Consider the following 21,559-nt stretch of genomic DNA (forward strand, 5'->3'; position numbering starts at 1 on the left):
ATCTGCTTGGTAACTGCAGAGACGACAAGAAACAAAAGAAAAAAAGACTTTCCCAGGGGTGAAGCCAAAAGGTCAGCCCCAAGCTGTGCGGGACAATGGGGACCCAGCCTGCTCTTGTGTTTTCCTAGGGGGATGAAGGAGCCTTAATGAAGAGACCTTTTTCTCCGCGAAGATTCTAAGCCCCAGCGGGTTCCACTCCACCTCCGGCCCCGGGCGGGGGAGGGGCGTGGGGCTGGGACAGGCTGGGCTCCGCCACGCCCCTCTTCTGCCGCTGCGCGACCCCGGCCCCCGCGCGCTGCGCGTGCCCAGCCCGGAGCGCGTCCCCGCAATCCCGCGCCGCTGTGCTGCCAGCGCTCAGATCCTGGCCGCTGCAGCCCGCTCAGGCAGGGGACAGCGTCCCGCCCGAAGCCCCGCGCTTGGCCCGGGCTCGGTCCCCGCGCCCACGGTCACCTAGCTCTATAGTCTCTCTCTCTCTCTCTCTCTCTCTCTCTCTCTCTCTCTCTCTCTCTCTCTCTCTCTCTCTCTCTCTCTCTCCCTCGATCACACGTCCACCTAGACCCTGGCCAGTCACCGGCGTCCCCTGTCTCGGTGTTCCCACTCTCTGCACCCTAAGCTGTACCCCTGCGGCTGGCGAGGGGCCGCGGACCCGGCTGGAGATGCGAATCCTGCAGAGCTTCCTCGCGTGCGTTCAGCTACTGTGCGTGTGTCGCCTGGGTAAGTGATAGGACCTCGGTGGGGCGGCCGCGCGGGGCTCAGTCTCTGGGACGCGGCTTTGGGTGGGGGGGTGGATTCAGAATTGTCGGCAGCACCCCAGGAAGTTACTCTGAACCTCTCGATGTCACCTCCGCGGACTGCTCCCCCACCCCCTCAACTGAGCCGCCACCACCTGCTAAGTCCCCCTACTGAGACTCGTGTGGTCAGGACACCTGGACACCGGAGGTCACCCAGTCAGAGTCCTCTCTCTCTCTCTCGCGCGCGCGCGCGCTCTTCTCCATGTTGCAAACTGTGGGAATAGCCTTTGTAGACCTACATAAGAGGATGAGTCAGTGACTTGAAATACAGTACAGCGGTGGCGAGGGGCTGCGACCTAAGCGTTCATTTTTACGTTGCCAGGACTGTGGACTTGAACGGAAGGCACACGTGTCTGACTTGAATTACGAATACGCACCTGAGAGGCACTGAGCTGAACAAGCACCAACCTGACTTTTCTAGTACTTTCAATTTAGTCACGTTCAAGTCCAGACAGTCACTTGCAAAAAAGTTCCAGTCAAATCTCTGTGAGCATTGTGCCCCAGCTTCCAGAGAGAAGAGCTGCAGGTGATGGGCTTACGGTACACAGCGCCTTCTCGCAGCCTTCCGAACTATACACATATTAAATAGAGATTGCACTCTGCAGTCAGCACTGTGAATATTTACATGGGATGGGCATGCAGATTTAGGTTTCCAAAAGGGAAAAAAAGGAAAACGTGTCTTTTGTTTCTTGTTGTTTTGTTCCGTTATTTTAATTATTGAAAGCCCCTTTCAAATGGAGCCATTAACCTAAAAATTAGAATATGTACCTCGATCTGTGAGTATAACTGTTTAGCTCCTATCAGTTCTAAAACCCTACTTTTAAATTTTAGATTATTTATAATAAGGGATACATTAAATATGCATTTCCAACCCAATGGGTGGTGCTCCTCTTAGCACCGTAACCTTTGCAAACACAAATCATTTCTAGTTCTGACTGATGCAAAAAAAAAAAAAAAAGAATTGTGTAGATCACTATGGTGATGATGCCCGTGATTCACTCCGTGTATTCACCTAACTTCAATCCCTAAGGCTTGGTGAAAATGCTCAAGGCTGACTTGGTCGAAGCCTTGCAGGTAGCCACTCAGCGGCTGGAGCCCCTGACCTTCCAGGATTGGGGAGACTTGAAGTTGATTGTTGAGTCTGCTTCATTGGAAACACTCTTCCAATCCACACTTGTTGAACTGACATTTCCTCATTGCAGTCACAGACATTTTAGCAACAAAGCCAGGTCCTCTTGCTACTTAAAATTATCTTTTAAGGAGATCTCACAGAATTAGGGAAGCAAAGTATTACTCTGCAAAGCCCAAGACTACATTAGAAATGGCTTTAATTGAGGAAAAACATCAGTGGCCACACAATTTATCTGTTCGAAGCATGATGTTCATCGGTGTTTACTACAGTCACAGAGTTGTCTGCCATCGCCGACCTCTGACCCCAGAGCATGTAATCAGCCCTCCTTGCACGCTAACTGAGGTTTCTTGCTCAGGTTCTGTGTCTATTGGTCGGCCTGCTCTGGGCATTTCATCTGAACAGAGTCAGGAAACCTGCTGCGGGATTTTGCCTGGCTTCATTCACTTAGCAGAATGTTTTCAGGGTTTACTCATGTCTTAGCATGTATCAGCCCTCGTCCGTTTTTATGACTGAGACAGATCCCACTATATGCAAATCACGTATTTGCAAAGTTGCTTTTTATTTTCCCATAGTAAGGCATTATTTGTAGCCTGCTTAGGGCTGCATACATTTTGGCTGGTTGGACACATGCCTTTGAAGATATAAAACATACGGGGAAGGAACCGAGTGCACTGTTCGACTGTTATAAGCTTATGCAATAGCATTTAAATCTAAGCCTGTCTATTCGAAGTGAAATATGCTTTAGTGTTCTCTCTCTCTCTCTCTCTCTCTCTCTCTCTCTCTCTCTCCTCCACCTCCTCCTCCTCCTCCTCCTCTTCCTCCTCCTCCTCCTCCTCCTCCTCCTCCTCCTACTACTACTACTACTACTACTATGTGATGCATACGTCGTATCCTTCACCATTTTAAACCAGCCCCCTTTACGTTGCTATCAACAAGCTGTCCTAGAGACATTGGCAAATTAGATGGAAATATTGACCTTGGGGGTGGCATATTGTGGAATGTGAGGCACATTATCTATGAATGAAAAATTCAGCCTCCCCTTTATAATGCCACCCCCCATATAGACATCAGTGTTCGTGGATGTAATTATTTCTCATCTTCAGTGTCTTTGGAGCCTTCCAGGTCCCATGCCACCCGTTAGAGGTGCTCAATCAAAGGTCTGAGGACTGGCTGAGGTGGTGGTACAGGTGGCTATTCTGACATAATTAGACCACCCTGCTCACCATTATCCAGGAATGTTTGAGAATTCGCCAAGGTACTTATTGTTTACAATTACACACACACCTCTGTAATCAGGGTAGTTTCCCATAAGAAGGTAAGATTGTGAATTATGGGGGGGAACCAAGGGGTTTTTCACTCGTGAGACCTTGAGATCTAGAAGTAAGCAAGTTCTAGAGCTGCGTCAAGGCACACACACACACACTCTTGTCAAACAGGTAATGTACCTCATTCTAAACCTTGTCAGATCTCATTGCTGTGAGACCTGCCTGACACATTTTAATGTGGGGCCACATTAAAAATGGATTATCCCTATGGCCCCTGCAGCGATTATGACATCAGTCACTCTGGGTGTGGTTCCAGGGGTCTTTTCAGTTCTGACTCCATTTGTCCTCTATAGCAACTCATACCTCGAACACGAAACACTCCTGCTTCCCCCAAATAATAACTGGTCCCCATTCAGGAAATTTATTACGTTTGGCTTGCATGAGAATACCTTTCTGCACTTGGGATCTCCGTTTCTCTGCACAGCAAGACTGTTCTCAAAGGGGGAGTTTGTAGGAGAGATCACTTCATCAGTAAATTCATTTCTACTTGCACGTCTATAAGAGAAATGAGGGATCTTGCTTAAAAGTGTATGTTGTGACAATTTTGCTTCTGGTAAAAGACTTATTTTTTTTCCTGGAAGTACAAGCTGTTTCCCCAGCCCTCAAACTTCAGGAAGCTCTGAGGAGATCTGTCTTGGGAGCTCAATTTGAGTGCTTGTTTGCTAACCTTTTTTTATTTTTTGAAATGGCTCTGTCAGTCAAGCCTCCAGTATGTTAGGGACCATCAGCCAAGCCGTCAGCACGTTAGGAAAAGACTTTGTGGACATGAAGTTTGTGCTCTAGATCTACCTGCCAACAGCTCCAGCATTCACCCAGTGCCATCCCCATGATGGTAGCATCCATCTTCCCATTTCTTTCCTCATCACAGATGAGGAAACAGGCACACAGAACTAACATGACTTTTCTAGCATCACACAGCCTCGGAGATCTTTTTCTCTTCCAAGTCAGAGACCTTGTTTTCTGCAGTTTGTCTTTTGACTTTTTTGCTTATTCGTTTTGTTTTGGACAGGGTCTTACGAATCAGGCAGGCCTTTAAAACTACTGTAGCCAAGGATGATCTTGAACTCCTGTTCTCCCTGCCTCTACCTTCCAAGTCACACCTTGGTGACATTTTCTGTGTTCCCTCTGGAGGATAGCTTTTCCTGTTGAGAATTTGCAGGCTTACTTCCCAGGAGGAAATGCAGAATTTCAGTCCTGTTTGCTGTCTTGAAAATGTACTCAGTGACTTTTCTCATATGTTCCCATATAGCCTTTTTTTTTTATTTAAGGACAGTCTATCATTTTAGGTAACAATGACAATTGCCTCAATGCAATCTTGAAAATAGTAACAAAGCCGTAGATCACACAAGGAAGGCAGCCTCCATATACTACTGTCTATCTTCCTTCACTGTCGTCGGCTGCATACTAAGATCCCAACAGTGCTAAGCACAGAGACCTGACACATGTGCCCCCTACCCACCTGTTCTGAGTCAACCCATACTGAAGACCTTTAAGAGATCTCATTTTTGAGTGACGCATGAATCCCACCACCTGATAGGCTGAGGCTGGAGGGTTGCTCTAAGTTCAAGACCACCCTGGTTAGGTAACCTTTTCTACCAAGGGGTATGAAACTGTCTCAATACAGCAACAGCATCAATAAATACATTCCCCAAATGCTAGTTCTCACTTCTCAGACTCTATATTGACAACCAGTTGAGAAGAAGAGTCTGTGAATGCATTAAATGTGTTAAGTCTCAAATATACAAGTAATATAAGTATGTATAAATACATTCTACTATTTAAGTAATATACATATATGTATGTATCTGACCTGGGACAGGGGAGATATTGTCACATGGCTCTAAAGGAGAAATTAAGGTGATTTGGTCTTTCATTATGATATTTTTCTGATAGTCTTCTCAATCTACTGATTGGGAGATGATCGTGCAGATGTCAAAAGGCATACCTCGTAAATGTGAGGACCCCAATTTGGATCCTCAGAGTCCATATAAAAGCTACATGTGCTGGTTTGTGGTTGTAATCCTAGTGATGGTTGAGATGAGAGATGGAGCCTAACCCTAGAGCCTACTGAACAAACACCCTGGCCTACTACACAAAGCTCTAGGCCATGAAAGACCCTGTCTCAAAAGGAAGTGAGAGCTCAAAGGAATGACCCCTGAGGTTATCCTTTGACCTCTATATATGTGCACACACATGTGCATGTGTGTACCTGAACACACATATAAAGAATAGCCACGGAAAAGCACTGTTTGAAGACAATAATAAACAAAATCATGGTTTTGGCCTCTTGAGAAGTTATCGACTCAACTAGAAAGGAATTCTAAAGTCATTAGCATTATTTGAATTGTTGATTCATAGTGACTATTTCTGGGCTGCATTATGTCAACTGGACAAACAACCTGAGACATGATGATGGTTATGCATAACAGCTAAAGAAACTTAAATGTCCATTTCCTCATAAATTGGAATTCACAACGGGTGGTTTACGTGTGAGTGATCTGTTCTCACACTACGTTCTTCAGAATCTTTTTTTTTTACTACGTCCTCTATTTTTATATAGTCTGCCTGCCTTCCCAACTGGAGCAGCTTCTCAGGACGGTGTTGTGTTCATCATTAGCTTCTTAGACGGGGCACCTAGAGGACATATTTAGTTAGCCCTTAATACTCAAGGCCGTGTTACCTTTATGTTTATGATCAGCTGATTTCTGTCTTGATTCTCTTCTAGGTCAACACTTTGGTCAGCATCATCTTGACCTGTTCATCATTAATGCCTGTTCTGGCACCAGAGCCCAATTTTCCATGATTCTCTCAGATGTCCTTTAAAGATTACCTAGATCCAGACACTATATGTACATAGAAAGTAAAGCACCTGTGCTTAATAGTGCATGGACAGTGGCCAGGGTAGCCAGAAGTGAGCATTTAATTGTGAATGAGTTGATATGAGTGAGCCTGGCTGTGTTCCAGGGTTCAGGGTGAGTGTGTGTGTGTGTGCGCGCGCGCGCGCGCGCGTGCGCGCTCATGTGTTACTGAGAGGAGGACAAGGGGATGAAGAATGGTCAGGAATTTTTTAAAAAGTATCTTATGCATAAGAATCTTACTTTCTATCAACCCAAACCATGATATTGGATAAATCATAAAGAGGATTAGTGTTGGTTAGGGTTAGGGTTAGGGAAAGGTTGGTGGCCCAAGATACTTTCGAAAACAAAATAATAGAAATGTGGACAGGAAGTATAGTGACATCTCAAGACATATGATTTTAACAGTTCTTCTATCAGTTTCTTATTAATCCTGGAGATGAATTATAGGGCATAGCTTAGCCCTACACATAGCCTGTGTTGAGTATGCTTCTTTTTTTTTTAATGGAGCTAAATTCAGTTGGGTGGAATTTGGAACAGGGGAGATGTTGTCACATGGTTCTAAAGGAGAAGTTAAGGAGATCTGATCTTTCATGATATTTTATGAAATTTATGATTTTATGATATTTTTCTGATATTCTTCTCAATATTCCCCTCCCTCTTTACTTCTTTTTCATTTTGATGGCATTTCTTCTTTAATCTTTACTTCCTTTGAGCATGGATTTAAATAATCAAATACACTTGGCACATTTTTTCCCACATATTGATGAAGAGTTGGCTAGGGAGGAAATTGATGGTATTTGATGTCATTAGCAAACATATTTTTCCTTTGCTAATATAATTTGGAGGGCTTGGTAGTTAGCATAATCTTAAAAGGATAGGTCAACAGATGCTTCTACTCAAAATTCCTGTATGTTAAAAATAGGCCTCATTGTCCTTTATTTCTTCTGATATTTGCTCAGATGTTAAAGTAAACTCAATTATTCAGGGTCTTGGTTGATGTGAACTTGCTGGTTTGATTCAATAAGAGTGAGTCATTTTGTGCGAATCTTCATAAGGCATGCATTTTATAAGTTTCCTTGGAAATAATGTTCTTTATATTTTTGGAAAGAACAATTCGCTCATGCGTTGGAAGGAAGGAATTGGGTTAAAGTGTTTATAAGAGTGACTAGGCTTCAGGTAGGTTTTCATTCTTGGAGACTTGTTTCCCCCCACCCCCTCTCTCTCTTTCTCTAAGCATGGATCTTACTACTAGACCTTTACTGGAACTCATTAACTCAGTATCTTGAATAGGAATAAATAGAAAAAAATCCTTGAAAAAAAAGTGACCATTTAAAGCAGATATCATTGTTCCTGTGTGATTTCTGATCACATACATTGAAATGCTGGGTGGATAGTTACAAATACCCTTCCCGATGTTCTCAGGGTTTTCAATCACATCATCACCTGATTAAATCTGATTTCTGCAACTAAATTGTCATACACTTTCATCTACACATTTTCTTGAATAGAACACGTAAAGGTGTTGCCTGTTATGTAGAGTTGGATTAAAATCAAGGTCTACCCACAGGAGCCATCAGCATGGCGTTGAGGAACAGGTAAGACATTAGTCTCATGTTTGTCTCCTTGCAAAAGTGTTGACAGACCTTCTCTGAAATCATGAGTTTTTAATCTTGGCCACACTTTAGACTTGCCAGGTATGATTGTGTGCTTCCTCTCCAAATTCTATGTTGAATCCCAATCAGGACTGTGGGACTTGGAAATGAGATTTCTCGTGAGTAAATAGGTCATGAGGTCCACGCTCTCACAAAAGGAATTAATGACCTTAGAGAGAAGAGACAAGAGCAGTATCTTTTTCCATCCTGTAAAGGCATAGCAAGAAGCCAGCCATCTGTAAGCCATAGGAAGCCTTCATCAGGATCAAATCTTTTGACCCTTTGATATTGGACTTTCTAGTTTTCAAAACTGCAAGAAACAAATGCTTGTTGTTTTACCCATCTACCCTAAAGTATTTTGTTACAGTACCCTGAGCTAAGCAACACATGCAAACAACTTCTAGTTCAGCACACTGTAGCTTCGGAGTTCCTTAGTGAAGTATAGATGTTTTCTTAAAACACTTCAGGTGACTGGAGGACACAGTCAGGGCTCGAAAACCACAGATCTAGGCCAACCTCATGATACTACTAATCTTAGTTCGTTTTTCTGCAGGTCGAGACACTGGCACGTTATGTGCTTGCTAAAACAAAACCAGTTGCAAGGGACAAAGGCCCTGGAAAATATCCCAGCCCTCTTTCCTCTTCTGAAGGTAGTTTCAGTTTCAGAGTAACCCTAGAAGAGGTGTATGGACTGAAGCATTGACCTCAGAGTCCGCAAGCCAGACTTAGGAGGGCAAGAGACTTGGAGTTGATAATTCAAGTCTATTATCTTTTCATTTGCCAATGATGCATATTCTTAGTGGTAACCAGTATTGTCTTCTTTATGAATCATTCAGTAGAACTAGTTAGTGTTAGTGTTTTCTATTCATTAAGTTAATACAAGATTTAGCTATATCCCTCTTCTATTTTATCTATTTTATGTTGTCTCTAAAAATTATCATTGTATGAATTATAAATGAAAACATTTATAAAACTATCAATTATTTATCATGTCTTGGCTATCTGCATTTTACAGTGTTTGAAAAGCCCTAGTAACTTCCACTTAAAAGCTAATAATGGGCTTACCTGGATGGTCAGATTCCTTCCTCAATACACTAATACTCAGTAATGATAACATAAGCACAAACAGATGCAGTGGGTCTTGACGAAGAATATTCTTTGAGATAAAGATTCCTCTAGAGAGATGAAATTTACATACTCATACTGGTTAATTTAAATTTCACAATATATAAAAGGAGCTTTCTAGCATGGAAAACTTTGCAGATGGATTGTGTGGGTATATATATATATGATATATGTATATATCATATATCTATATATGGTTTTAATCCACCTCTAGGAAGACAGAACCCTTTTTACACCATGCAGAAGGATGAACTTTCAGGGTCACTATGAGAGCAAAAAGGCATAAGGGCCAACAAAGAATTCACAGAAGCATAAAAGAGAATCAAAATGTGGTATTTGGAAAGAAACAATGATTTGGGTGGATGAATAGCAATACACATTCTCAAATAGTAGGGAAGATTTCCCACAGCTGCTTGAAAAGTTTGGAACTGACATTTATCTACCACAATGGAGCGTGACCGCAGGATTTCGAACAATAAAATTGCTTGAGAAATCCATATATATTTTAAATTTAGACTTTAAAAATATTCTTACTACTACTGTATTTCTATGTGTATGTAAGAGAGAGGGAAGAGGAGGAGAAGACAGAGAGGGAGGTGTGTGGGGGTAGGGAGGGTTATTTGTATGTAGTATGCTCCCCTGGTCCCCTTTGAGGTTGTGTTCACCTTCATGGACACATGTGGGAGCCAGAGGTTGATGTTAGGATATTTTCTCACCTCACTTTTCTACCTTCTGTTTTGAGACAGGGTTTCTCACTGAGCCTAGTTCTTGCCATTTTAGTTGGTCAGTAAGTCACAGAGCTCCACCTGCCTACTTCTCAGCGCTGGGGTTATAGGCATACACCCTCACGCCAGACTTTGATGTCGATATTGGGGATCTTACTCTTCTACAGCAAGCTCCCCGCTGACCCGTTGCCCCTGCTCAGGTCTATAGAATTATGGGACAACTCACGTATCAGAGGAGGGTGACTGAAACACATTGAGACAGGACGTAAGGCTGCTTCAGTGCCATTACTGTGGAATTTTCTTGGTGGTTCAGTGTGTGACAGGACCATAGCATCCTCACAAGCCACTTTGAGGCCTAGCAAGCACTTTCACATATATCACTTCACTGGACTTAAATAGAATCGGTGTATCTGATAGCATATGATGCCATTGTCTGAAAACAAGGTATTCGTGATCTTTGAGGGAGTGTCTGGTCTGGGAAAGTAAAGATGTAGCAAGAAACAGAGGGAATCAGAGAGATAGCCAAGAAGGAAATGTGCAGACAGCACGCTGACACAGCTCTATAGGAGCTGCTGATAAAGACACAGTGGGGAGAGAGAGAGAGGGTCGTAGCATGAGCTTATGTATTGATTAAATAGTAAAACTAAGGTTAAAATGAGCCTGGGGCCTTGAAGCGAGACATCCCTCCAAACTGATTAGCTTTGTGACTTGGGCAGCAATCTGAGCAGACTCTGCTGCTTGTGGAGATCATAGTTAGAACTTTACCAAAGCAAACACCATTTTAGGGGTGAAAGGATGCGAACAGATCGATGGCGTCAGGTCCATCTGCAGCACCCATCTCAACACAGTTCAGCTTATGGACTTCCAACACCCACGTGTGTGTCCTTTCCACGGTGAGCACACACACACTCCTGTAGTGGGGCAACCAGTAGGCTGCTGGTACAGTAGTTTTCATACTTATCCATGAGTTTACATGAACTGACGTATATCATAGTCATCTCTCATAAACTCGTCTCTCTGGAAACTGCTTACAGTGCGGGCTGCACATTGAAGACAGAGTAGGAGAAAACAATGTATAGACTGTGCTTCCCTGGTTTTGCTTTGAAGTTTATTCTTGAGAGGAAGGGAGGGAGGGAGGAAGAGAGGAGCATGCAATGCTGTGTGTGTAGTCTGTGCTCGCCATGGCACACAGGAAAGGGTCAGAGGACAACCTAGGACCTGGGGTAGCATTTATTTCCATCCACCTTGATTGTGAGTGAATCCTTTCTGCTGTTGTTATTTGCTCCTGCATGATCCAGTATGGCTCACAAGCTGCTGGGAATTCTCCATTTCTGCCTCCTATTCTTGCGGAAGGAACTCTGGGATGCAGACCATGTTATCATGCGGACTTTTGATGTAGATTCTTTCTGGAAATTCGAGCTCAAAACTTCACGCTTGCACATCAAGGTTGACGTGTGATTGTTCATTATTGAACAATGCAATCAAATTTTATTACTTACTGTATGTCTCTTTAAGATATATTTATGATATATGAAATAGTAAGCTGAAGAATCTTATAACTTAGGAAAGGAAGAAAGTAGTAGCAAAACCAAAATGTAAGTTTATTTTACCATAGGTAATTGAAATATAAGTGCACATTTCCATAAGTAATTAAAAATATAGTATATTGTGCTATATAGGATTTGATTACAAAGTGAAAATCTATTAAAAATTATTGACTGTATATAAGATATGTTTGGTTGTGGACAGTTTTTGTTTGATGACTTTCATAATGGAAAGTAGTACATAATAGTCATATATTTACAGTTATCCAACCATGTTATAAATATATGGTTATATAGATATATGTAGTCATGCATAAATTAATGAAGATCTATAAATACATGTTCCTATGAAGAGGAATAATTACATATGTATGTTTCTTGTTACTCTGGAAGAGTCTTTAAGTATTAAAACGGTATCTTTTATGAAAACTATTCAGATTAATTCCAGCACACACTTTGATTTCTTTTAAAGATTTCAGTCTATTATTTTTATTTATATGTATGCATGAGTATCTGTGTGAAAATTATGCCTCTTATATCCATGTCTGTGGAAGCCAGAGGATGGTATCAGATTTCCTGGAGCTGGATGGCGTTACAGCCAGTTGTGAGCTTCCTGAAGTGGGTGCTAGGATCCAAACTTGGGTCCTCTCAAAGAGCAGCAAGTACTGTCAACTCCTGAGCTATCTCTCTAGCCATGCTCTGATAGTTCTGGCCCTGAAGTGTTCCTGGACCTAAGAGGAAGAAAAAAAGCAGAATGTCCATTGCTGCCTGTGACCTGAGTCAATCCTGCCATCTCCTCAGGGGATGGGCCTAGTTAGAGAAGTGAAGCTATGTGGTACTTAGCAAGAGCTCACTGAGGAGTCTGTGTGCTCAGTAACACACTTGGGCTTGAATCAGTATTTCCATCTTTAAGGGGTAAATCTGGTTACAGATACAAAATGTAATATGGTGGCATCAGAAAAAGAAGAAGTAAAAATAAAAGATGTAAATACACTTCGTAAAAGGCATGCGAGCTTGTGAGCAGCCCCTCTTTCCCTCTTTTGTACGAGACAGTTTGCTGTTTCAGTTTATAACATAAGCCTCTGTTGCGTCCCTCTGTCTTTTCTGTGGCCAGCAGACGTTTATGCATTTGAGACCAGCGTGGTCTGTATAGCAAGTTCCACTCCAGCCAAGGCTGTAGCATAAGACCTTGTCTCAAAAACAACAAACAAGAAGGACAAACCAAAAGCAAAGGAAAAGGAAGGAGGAAGGGAGGAAGGGAGGGAGGGAGAGTAAAAACAGAAAAAACATACATTATTAATTTCATATGTAGCTTGTATATTCCTGTTCTTGAGCAAAAGTTCACCGAGTTTTGCATCTGTACCCTGAAATGAGTTTATTTTTCAGTATTCTTCCCATCACATTCAAAGTAATTGTGTAGCTAAGAATACATTCAAATAAATGTAGAAGTTAAACCTTCTTCATGCACATTCTGTCCCACATCACATGACTTGTAAGGTTAGACCTGTTCTATCATGAAGCCTAACTGTGGACAGAGGGAGCTGCCCTTATGCCACGAATGTCAGCTCCGTATGCTACAATGTTAGACAGTTGGCCAGGAAACCTGTAATTTTAGGCTTCTCTAGAAAAAGTATGAACATAGATAGCAATGCTGTCTGCTACATAGATTTTGTAAAGAGTGAAATCACATTTAATTAGGCACGAGTGCCTAGGGCACACTGCCCTGAATCCTATAAGACACAGTACAATCTGGACTCCATCTATTCCACCAGATAAAGTGCCCAGGGAAGCCGCCATCTTGACAGTGATTCCATGATATTTTCTTGCTAATCTTTCAGCACTTTCTAACTGTTCAGGATTCTTGGCAGGATTAATCAAAACACAAAATGCTTGCGTGCTCCTCCGTGGTTTCTGGATTTTATACAAACCTCTCTGCCCATGGCAAGATGCCTACAAGACAGCCTTCTGGTTCACTGCTTGGAAGCAGTTTCTCTCAGCATCCTCATTTTCTACATTGAAAAGTTGAAATCCTGCAGCACCCGTAAACTGGAAGACCAGGAGGGGGGTGTCTTTATCTCTTTCAACTTTTGAAATTTTATTAGACACGATGGCATTCAGGCAGGCAAAGATGAAATGCTTACCTACTTTCTCTACTGTGAGCTTAGCTGCTAAGTCCTTCTCCTATGAGGCAGTTAGGTCTCCTGCTGGCAAAGTGTGCTTCTGGGCTGTAAGTTTCCACCTATAAAAACATGGGAAGGCTGGATATTTGACGGGAGTCTTTGGATGGAAACTTGTAGAAGGCTGGAGGTCTGTGTGAGTGATTGCCCTGCTTGAGAAGACAAATAGAAAATAGGTCATCAAAGATAGATTGACAGACTCTCTGTGTCAACGTTATTATGCTTGGCTGTTGCTCCCTAAGAGGATGAACTATGAACTTTCAATGAGAAAATATTAACATGTGCACGTGTAAACTTAGAACTTGTAGACTGGAGCGGAAATCTCCATCCATTATCCCTCACAACTTTCTTGTAGGGACTGAGGAATAAGAAATGAAAAGGTTTCATATGTATTATGTATGTCTTTATTTGTCACTTGAAAATCCTAGAAATACATACTAATTAACCAAAACACAGGTGGAAAGTTTCACTGTAGGAAACATAACCAACTCAGAGCCATGAAAATGTCAGAAATCTGCCTGCTCCCATCCTGGGAAATGGACACAATGCAGTGAACATCCATCCATCTTAGGGTCTTGATGTACATCACTTTTTCTCCAAGACCAACATTAAAAACATTTTCTTGCAAGTGTGTAGCAACGGCCATGGGAATCCCTTAAGGGACTCATGTCCTAAGAAGACTTTGTGTTTTCATAGTCTAAGAAGAAAATCTGCAACCAGCCTCAGTAGTGAAACACGATGAGGTTTGCCAGAGTTTCCGACCACAGAAACCTTTGAGGAGACATTGGGTAAGATTTTATGTACATTAGTCAAGACTGGGAAAGACACAAAGGTTCACGTGACTTTTGATGTCCTGTGATGCTCTTCCCAGGGTATCCACAGTCCGTCCAAAGCTGAAGAGCTCAAGTTACTTCTCAAGCTTTCCTTCAATCCTCGTACATTGCTGGCTCCCCTTGACTCAAGATCTTTACCACTCTGTGGCTTCTGACCTTCTGAATCTCTGGTTGTGTCCTCTTTGCAACTTTCTAGAACATCACTGCTCCCTCAGGACACTGCCTCACTCACTCACAGCGTACACTCTGCATTCCAGTTGTTTCCAGTTTGGTTTCTCTTGAGGAAACTCAAGATTTATATTCACTGGGCTATAAGGGATGTACCTCTCGCCTATATAGTAGGTACCCAGTATACCTTTGCAGTCTATATGAGTGCAATTCTTTCCAAAACAATCATACTGAAGACAGAAAAACCTAATGATGGTTCCCCAGGAACACATTCAGGACACTCCTTAGCAGACTAAGAAACTTGGGATGCAACTTTTAACACTGGGGAATTAGAATTCACTTCACCCTCAACTTCACCCAGTTCCTCTAATTTATCAAAATGTAAATGGAAAGTGGGCCAATCAAATCACATTCTGATTTTAACAGGTCCAAGAATCTATATAGGTTTTGAACCGAATTGGCACCCAATCATGGACAACTTCCTAAGGGCTTTTACTCTTGGCATTCGGACTTTTAAGAAAGAAAATTAAGCGATTGGAAGAGAGCACAATAGTGAATGCAGAAGACAGGCAGAATGACATTGTGGCCAGAAACATGAGAGAAAGAGTACTAGAAGTTTCTTTATTCTACGTAGTGGTGGGAGAATCTACTTTTTGGCCTGCCCAGCGGATGCACCATTTCTTTGGGTAAGCTTCCCCTACGTTTCCTGTCAAGCCAGCGTTTAATGAAACAAAACGATACCGGATCCCTCTCAGTAACACCTCTTCATCCCTCCAACACCCCAGTCAGCGCCAGCCAAGAGCATTTCCCTCAACCTCTTTTATCCTTTTTTCCCCAAGAACAAGATTAGAGATATGTGGGATCCTGTTTGATTCAAGCATAGAGAAACCGTGGTGTATCTCATGCCCATGGGTTACCTGCAGCTGTCAATAGTGGTATTGTCAGCATTCATTCTGTCCTGGGTCTGTACTTAATTTTTTTAAAGCAGCATAAGAGACTTATAGAGCAAAACTGATTTTTTCCATGGGACAGGGGACTGGGGTTGTTGACATTTCAATGTCTTTTTAAAAATGTGAATAGTACACTTGTGCCCAGTTCCTTTTAGGGGCGCTGAGAGACATTCTAAAACCACCACACTTTGCATATACTCAGTTCCTGAGCTGCTGGCATCGTGTCTCTGGCATAGATAGAGTGGTCTCTATGGCTGCAAATAGAAATCCACCAAGACAGGGCAAATGTTTAGTAGAATCATAAGTTAGTGTTCTGTTCATACAAGTGACTTAGTAGTTAGGAGGCTAATGGACAAGTGAAGAATTTTCTCTAGTGTACATAATCACACAGGGGGTAAAAAACATTAGTTTTAACTCAGTGTGAATCAGACTGATATTGAATTGCAGGAGATTTAAGAACTTGAAACGTAGGTTTTAATGAGTTCAAATGCAACCACTACAACCTTAAGGAATATAAATGAATAGAAAACAGCACATCAGAGGGAAATAATTACAATACTCAGATGTAAAACTCAAAAGCAGATTGCTTGATGGAACAGTGATGCTTGATAGAATATTAACGAGGTGATTAAAAGTTTAAAAGCCACCATTTCATTAAATAGTCACTAAAAGCAGCAGTATTTGTGCTAATAAAGACTTGCCTTGTATCTATAAGTAATGATTAAGGTTGTGTGGGAAAAACTGGGCTTTGAGACACAGAGACATAGGGAATGAATTCAATTATTGAAATTTTGCAATCATGAGCCCGGGGATGAATTTGGTAGGTTTAACATTAATTTTAAAGTAATGAATATTTTTATTCTGCTTCCAGAAGAATTTAGCTTTTTACTTATGTAAAATAAAAGCCCCACTTAAATTCAGTAAGAGGAGGTCGGAAAAATTTGCCGACCTTTAGTTACAGTTCAGAGACGAGTAGATCAGTTGTGAAATTACAAATAGTCTGTTTTTAGGAGTATTTGCTATTGAATGACCTTCTCGTCAAAGGAGAAGCAACTATTCAATAGGAGAGAATACAGCAAGAGTGCCTTGAATTACTGGGAGGGGTCCTTGTCATCATGGAGCAAATGCTCACATAGGAGAAGTAGCTCTTTAGGTTTGGGATTCTTTTTGTCTACTCGTTATGTCCATTAGCAATCAAAGCATGGATGCTTCCCCTCAAGTGACTAGCTTAGTATTTGATGATGCTAATGATTAGTTTTAACATGCTGATCTGTTTCCACTAAAACAAATTTTTCTCTCTTGGCTTGGGAGATGTTTTTGTGGATAAAGCACTTGCCAATGCAGGCACGAGGACTGGAGTGTGGATCCTTTGAACCCAGGTAAAGCCAAATGTGCTGGTATGCATCTGTAGTCACTTAATTCCTACAGAGAGATGGGGGAAGGGGGAAGGACAGAGAATCCCTAGAAATGTGTGGGTTAGCTAGCCCCGAGTTTGCAACAAGCAGTGAGCATCTGTCTCAAACAAGGTAGAAGGTGAGAACTAACCGCCAAGGCTGTCCATTCACATGCCATAATATGCACATGCCATGGTAGACACGTGCCCGCACTCACACATGAATACACATAAACACCTGAAAACAAAAGAGAGCAATATTCCTCTCCTTGCCTCTGCCGCATCTCTGGCCTTTCATATACTGCTAACCTTTTAGACAGAATTTTCCAGTTAGCATCTGGGTTTTCTCTCCTTCCATTTGCTCGTGAGCCTGTAGTGAACAAGAATCTGCTCCCGTCACTGCAAGAACCTTCCCTGATCCATCTCAGTCGTGCCCTTGGCATGGTTACATGTAATGGGCAGCGCTGTCTGTCATGATTTAGCTGAGTCACAGTTTGCAATTGTAACTCTGGAAATGCCTTGGTCTCTTGACTGCCCAAATGTCTCCTAGGCCTTTCCTTATGCCCCAGGGCCATCTCTCAGCATCTTCGTCCCTGCTTATAACCTCAGCACTAGCATGACAACCCCAAGAGCTCATGCTTTGAGCTGTACTATCGTTTGGATCCTAACTGACCACCAAAGGCATGTATGCTAAAGGTTTGATCCCCAGGATATGCACCATTGGGAAGGGCTAGAAATTTTATGGGGTGAGGTGTAATGGAAAGAGATGAGGCCCTTGGGGGTGTGTCCTTACAGGTGAAAGTCAGCGTGAGCCGCCATGTTCTTTCTGACATATCTACTGATTGGCTTTAGGCCCAGAGCAATTAATTCAGTTGACTATATTCTGAAACTTTTGAAACTGTGGGCCAAAGTATACCTCTCCTTTTAGGTTTTGATGACCTCTGTTCTAGTATTGGAAAGATAAGTAACACAGACCTCTTTGTCTGCACACTTGCCTGACCATCTCACCCTTCCATTTCTGCATGATGTCTCTAGGATTTATGTCTGTAGGCCAGAACTCCGACCCCAACACCATGCTGACATCATTTAACTATTTCAGTAGACTTTAATTTGATCTGCTGATCTTTCTTCCATTCCGGATCAAGCTCTATCCTTGTCCAAACATGCTGCTTGATTCACAGACACATCAGTACTCCATCAAATGAGAAACAAGAGGGTCTGCAGATTACCTTCAAATGCAGTATAGAAGCTGCCCCTCACTTTGCCAGCCTTTAGCCATCTTGCCATAAGGAAGAGTGGACACTGTGGTATCTATTCAATATGGACAGCTACCTAGCTACCTTTCGCTGCTGTGGAATCTAGGCAACTACGTTCTAACAATTTTTTGCCATGTTCACCATGTATGGTTAATGAACATCTCCCTACTTCTATATATTCACTGGCCTATAAAAATACCTTATTAATAATTTCCTCACTAAAACCATCTGCATATTTAATACAACTAACATAATAACTTTTATATAAGTTTTCTCAATGATGTGTGGTGACCCTTGTAGTCAGTGACTCTTCCTTTCCCTCCTTTAATGCTGTGACTGAGGAATTCCAACTTAGAAGACAGTAAGGAAAAAGGTTTTGCATAACTTGGCCAAATTCCCAGGGTTAATAAATGGTTGACCGACATGATACTCTGTTCTAATACTTCCTAACTTCAAAGTCTTCATCCTAAATTCTAATCACTGCTCAGAATAAACTGTTAAACGAGTCATTTAACTACAGTAGCATCTATATCGCTAACACATTGACTCAGATTGGTGAAGCACATTGGAAATCAAGTGTTAGATGATGCTTTGGGGTGATCGTTTATGTTCCTTGTTTCTCTCACATATAACTTGTAAGCTGGTTTCATTTTAGGCTCTGAACATGAATAGGCCTTAGAAGAAAAAGATACCCTGAACGTTATAATAGCTCTCAGTTGAGCTTTCAATTCGCTTTAAAATGCTAATCTCTCCCCTTAACTGTAGAAGACAGAAGCAAACTATGTACTCTGGGGACATCATTTGCATGAATTGTTCCTCTCTTTTGTTTGAGATTTTTTATTTTGAGGTTCAGACATTTGAAGGGGTGTAGTGTTATTTCTTTCTCTTCTAAAATAGCACGTGTCCCTGGCAATAGGGTGAGCAAAAGCAGACACTGTTCAGAAACAATGGATTCTAGTGGGAGAAATGAGCATTGCCAGCTTTCCTTCTTGTCCACCAGTCTTGTCCACCCTGATTCCTCAGAGATAAGTATGAAATAACAATAGTTTTATTTTTTGGGAGACAGATATTTAAACTCTAATTATGGAAGAGAACGGAAACACCAAGGAAGTCAATTGTGGGTTGTTCCCCCACCCCCATTTCTGTAGGAACAAAGTGACTAGCACCTCTGGCTTTACCTGGGTTCTTAGGATCCACACTCCAGTCCTCATGCTTGCACGACAAGTGATTTATCCACAGAAACATCTCCCAAGCCAAGAGAGAAAATTTTGTTTTAATGTGAATAGTTCACTAGGTTAGAAGAAGAAAATCATTATCATTATCAAATTCTTACAAACTATTTACCTGCCAAAAAAAGCAGGGCATTTTTATATTCACTGAGAAACATGGAAAGGAAATATGAATGATGAGAGAGTACATATTTAGTTCTTAATATGTTGTGGGAGCTTCACCTGGATGTGGTTTATTGCAATTGGGTGCGTTTTTATGCGCCTTCAAGTGTTGCATGCTCCTGGTCTCAAAAACAAAGATTTCTTCGTTCAAGATGATAATTTCAGAAACTTGGAGATGGTTCAGATTGACCTAAGTCAACAGTCCTAAGGCTGCAATCCTTCAATGCAGTTCCTCACATTGTGGTGACCCCTAACCATAAATTGTTTTCATTGCTATTTCACAACTGTAATTTTGCTAGTTATAAGTCGTAATGTAAATATCTGTGTTTTCCAACAATCTTTGGCAATCACTATAAAAGGGTTGTTCTAACCCACAAATGGATTGTGACCCACTGACCAAGAGGCTAATATGTAGAGAAATAGAGACCATATTACAACCTTCAATCTTTACATCAACTGAAAACACAAATTTTTTCAAAGAAATTCAAAACACTAGATCCTTCCTATGGCCAGGTAAACTTCAAAAAAGTTTATCTTAGCATCTTTCTGCATCCCTGCTGTGTTCCTTCCCATCGTCCCCAGACACATACCATTCAAGGTACCCTTGGAAGGTCAGTATCACTGTTTCCTACATGTTGTTTGGGTCCTACTCTCTAAATGTCCTGGGCTCTTTGAAAGTCAACTGTTTTGCTTTTTTTCTCAATCAAATCCGTCTTTTCCTTGACTACTTGTAGATGTCTTTAATGATTCCCAAATCAATAAAATTTATAATAGAGCTTTGAATAGCTACAGCTAATGACACATACATTTGAAGAGTATATTAATATCAATAACTATGTGCTTGTTATGAAAATAAAATAGGGTTTAAACTACATTACATGAAGCATATGCTTTGAAAGTTCTGGTTATGCAGGATAGTATTCCTCACTGCTATACACAGGACGTCTACACAGCCTTTTCACCTTGAATTTCAGAAACTCTCAGAAAATATCAACTCCTGTGCTCTTCTCCTCAAAGCCTCAGAAGCTACCCTTCCATTCACTACATCTGAGAGTGTGAATATGTTAGCTACTGAGCCAAGAGTATTCACAGATGACGAAAGAACAGAGCAGCCTTAGCATGTGCATGCAGTGGAATTTCATTCAAACTTTAACAGAGGACACATCACATATGCTGTGGCACTGATGAATTTTCTAGAACATTCTAGAGAGTGAAACAAGGTCACTAACAGAAAGAGAAATACCTCATAATTCTACTCACATAAAGTAGATACCTTACTGAGCATAGGAAACAGGCTGTGAGGGATGAGACATTTTCCACTTCTTACTCATGGACTCTGTATTTTTCTTACCATTTGCAGTAAGTTACAGTCTTTAATTTGGCAGGGATTTATTTCATAAAATGGGTATTTCTTATATGTGGAGAGGAAATAGCTTGGTTAATATTGTCACATTAGAAATGATCTCTTGAGACATTAATTTAATATTGTGTTTTCATATGATCTTTATAGTACTGGGGTGGACATTGCTGTTTTCATTTTACATTGTTAATACTGTAGTTTCTGTTCATTCACTATTGGGAAGAGTATAAGTCTGTTCTCAAGCCCTCTACCTTTAACCTCTTTCACCTTCAGTGGTAATGAGATTCTCAGAAAATCATAGGAGGAATTAGGGTTTGATATTGGTTTGACACAGTTCATTTTAACATAGAACTAAGAACTGACCTCTATATCAGAAAATGCATTTTTCTTGAAAACCCAGAATCTTGTGTTGCTCAAGTTGACACTTGGTCTCAGGCTTGGTGCTACTATGGTGCTCTCAGAAATATGGGTGTCCACAGTGAGCTCAGGAGTGAGGGTGTCCATGGTGAACTCAGGAATGTGGATGTCCATGGTGAGCTCAGAAGTGTGGGTGTCCATGGTGAACTCAGGATGTGTGTGTCCAACCTGAGCTCAGGAGTGTGGGTATCCATAGTCAGTTCAGGAGTGTGAGTGTCCACAGTGAGCTCAAGTGTGTGGGTGTCCAGAAATGTGGGTGCTTGTTTCTGTACATCCCTCTGTAGATTCTTCTTTCCTCTAGATCGTGTTAGCCGCTCAGATTTTTGTGTAGCCTCTTGGCCACTGTCTGTCTTAACACTTGTCAGTCACAAAGATGCCATGATCCTAGTCTTCCTAATTGTCACAGGTCCATGATCAGCAGCTTTCCCTGTATCTTTCCCATGGCAACATAGAATCTGTGTG

At 41.6% G+C, this 21,559-nt stretch overlaps 1 protein-coding gene across 5 annotated transcripts in view; it reads left to right on the forward strand.

Moving 5' to 3' along the window:
• Positions 1–262: 262 nt before the first annotated feature.
• The window catches only part of Ptprz1 (protein tyrosine phosphatase, receptor type Z1), a 197,900-nt gene continuing 176,603 nt past the window's right edge, over positions 263–21,559 (forward strand). For 2 of the 5 annotated variants that reach the window (XM_006236138.5, XM_006236139.5), the window contains exon 1: positions 270–714. In XM_006236138.5, the coding sequence (XP_006236200.1) occupies positions 657–714 (58 nt within the window). In that variant the 5' untranslated portion in view covers positions 270–656. Of the gene's footprint in view, positions 715–21,559 lie in introns of all 5 variants that reach the window. The other 3 variants (NM_013080.2, NM_001170685.1, XM_006236137.5) reach the window with 2 other exon arrangements.

Source organism: Rattus norvegicus, chromosome 4, assembly GCF_036323735.1.
Source record: "Rattus norvegicus strain BN/NHsdMcwi chromosome 4, GRCr8, whole genome shotgun sequence".
In the NCBI taxonomy this organism is placed as follows: Eukaryota; Metazoa; Chordata; class Mammalia; order Rodentia; family Muridae; genus Rattus; species Rattus norvegicus.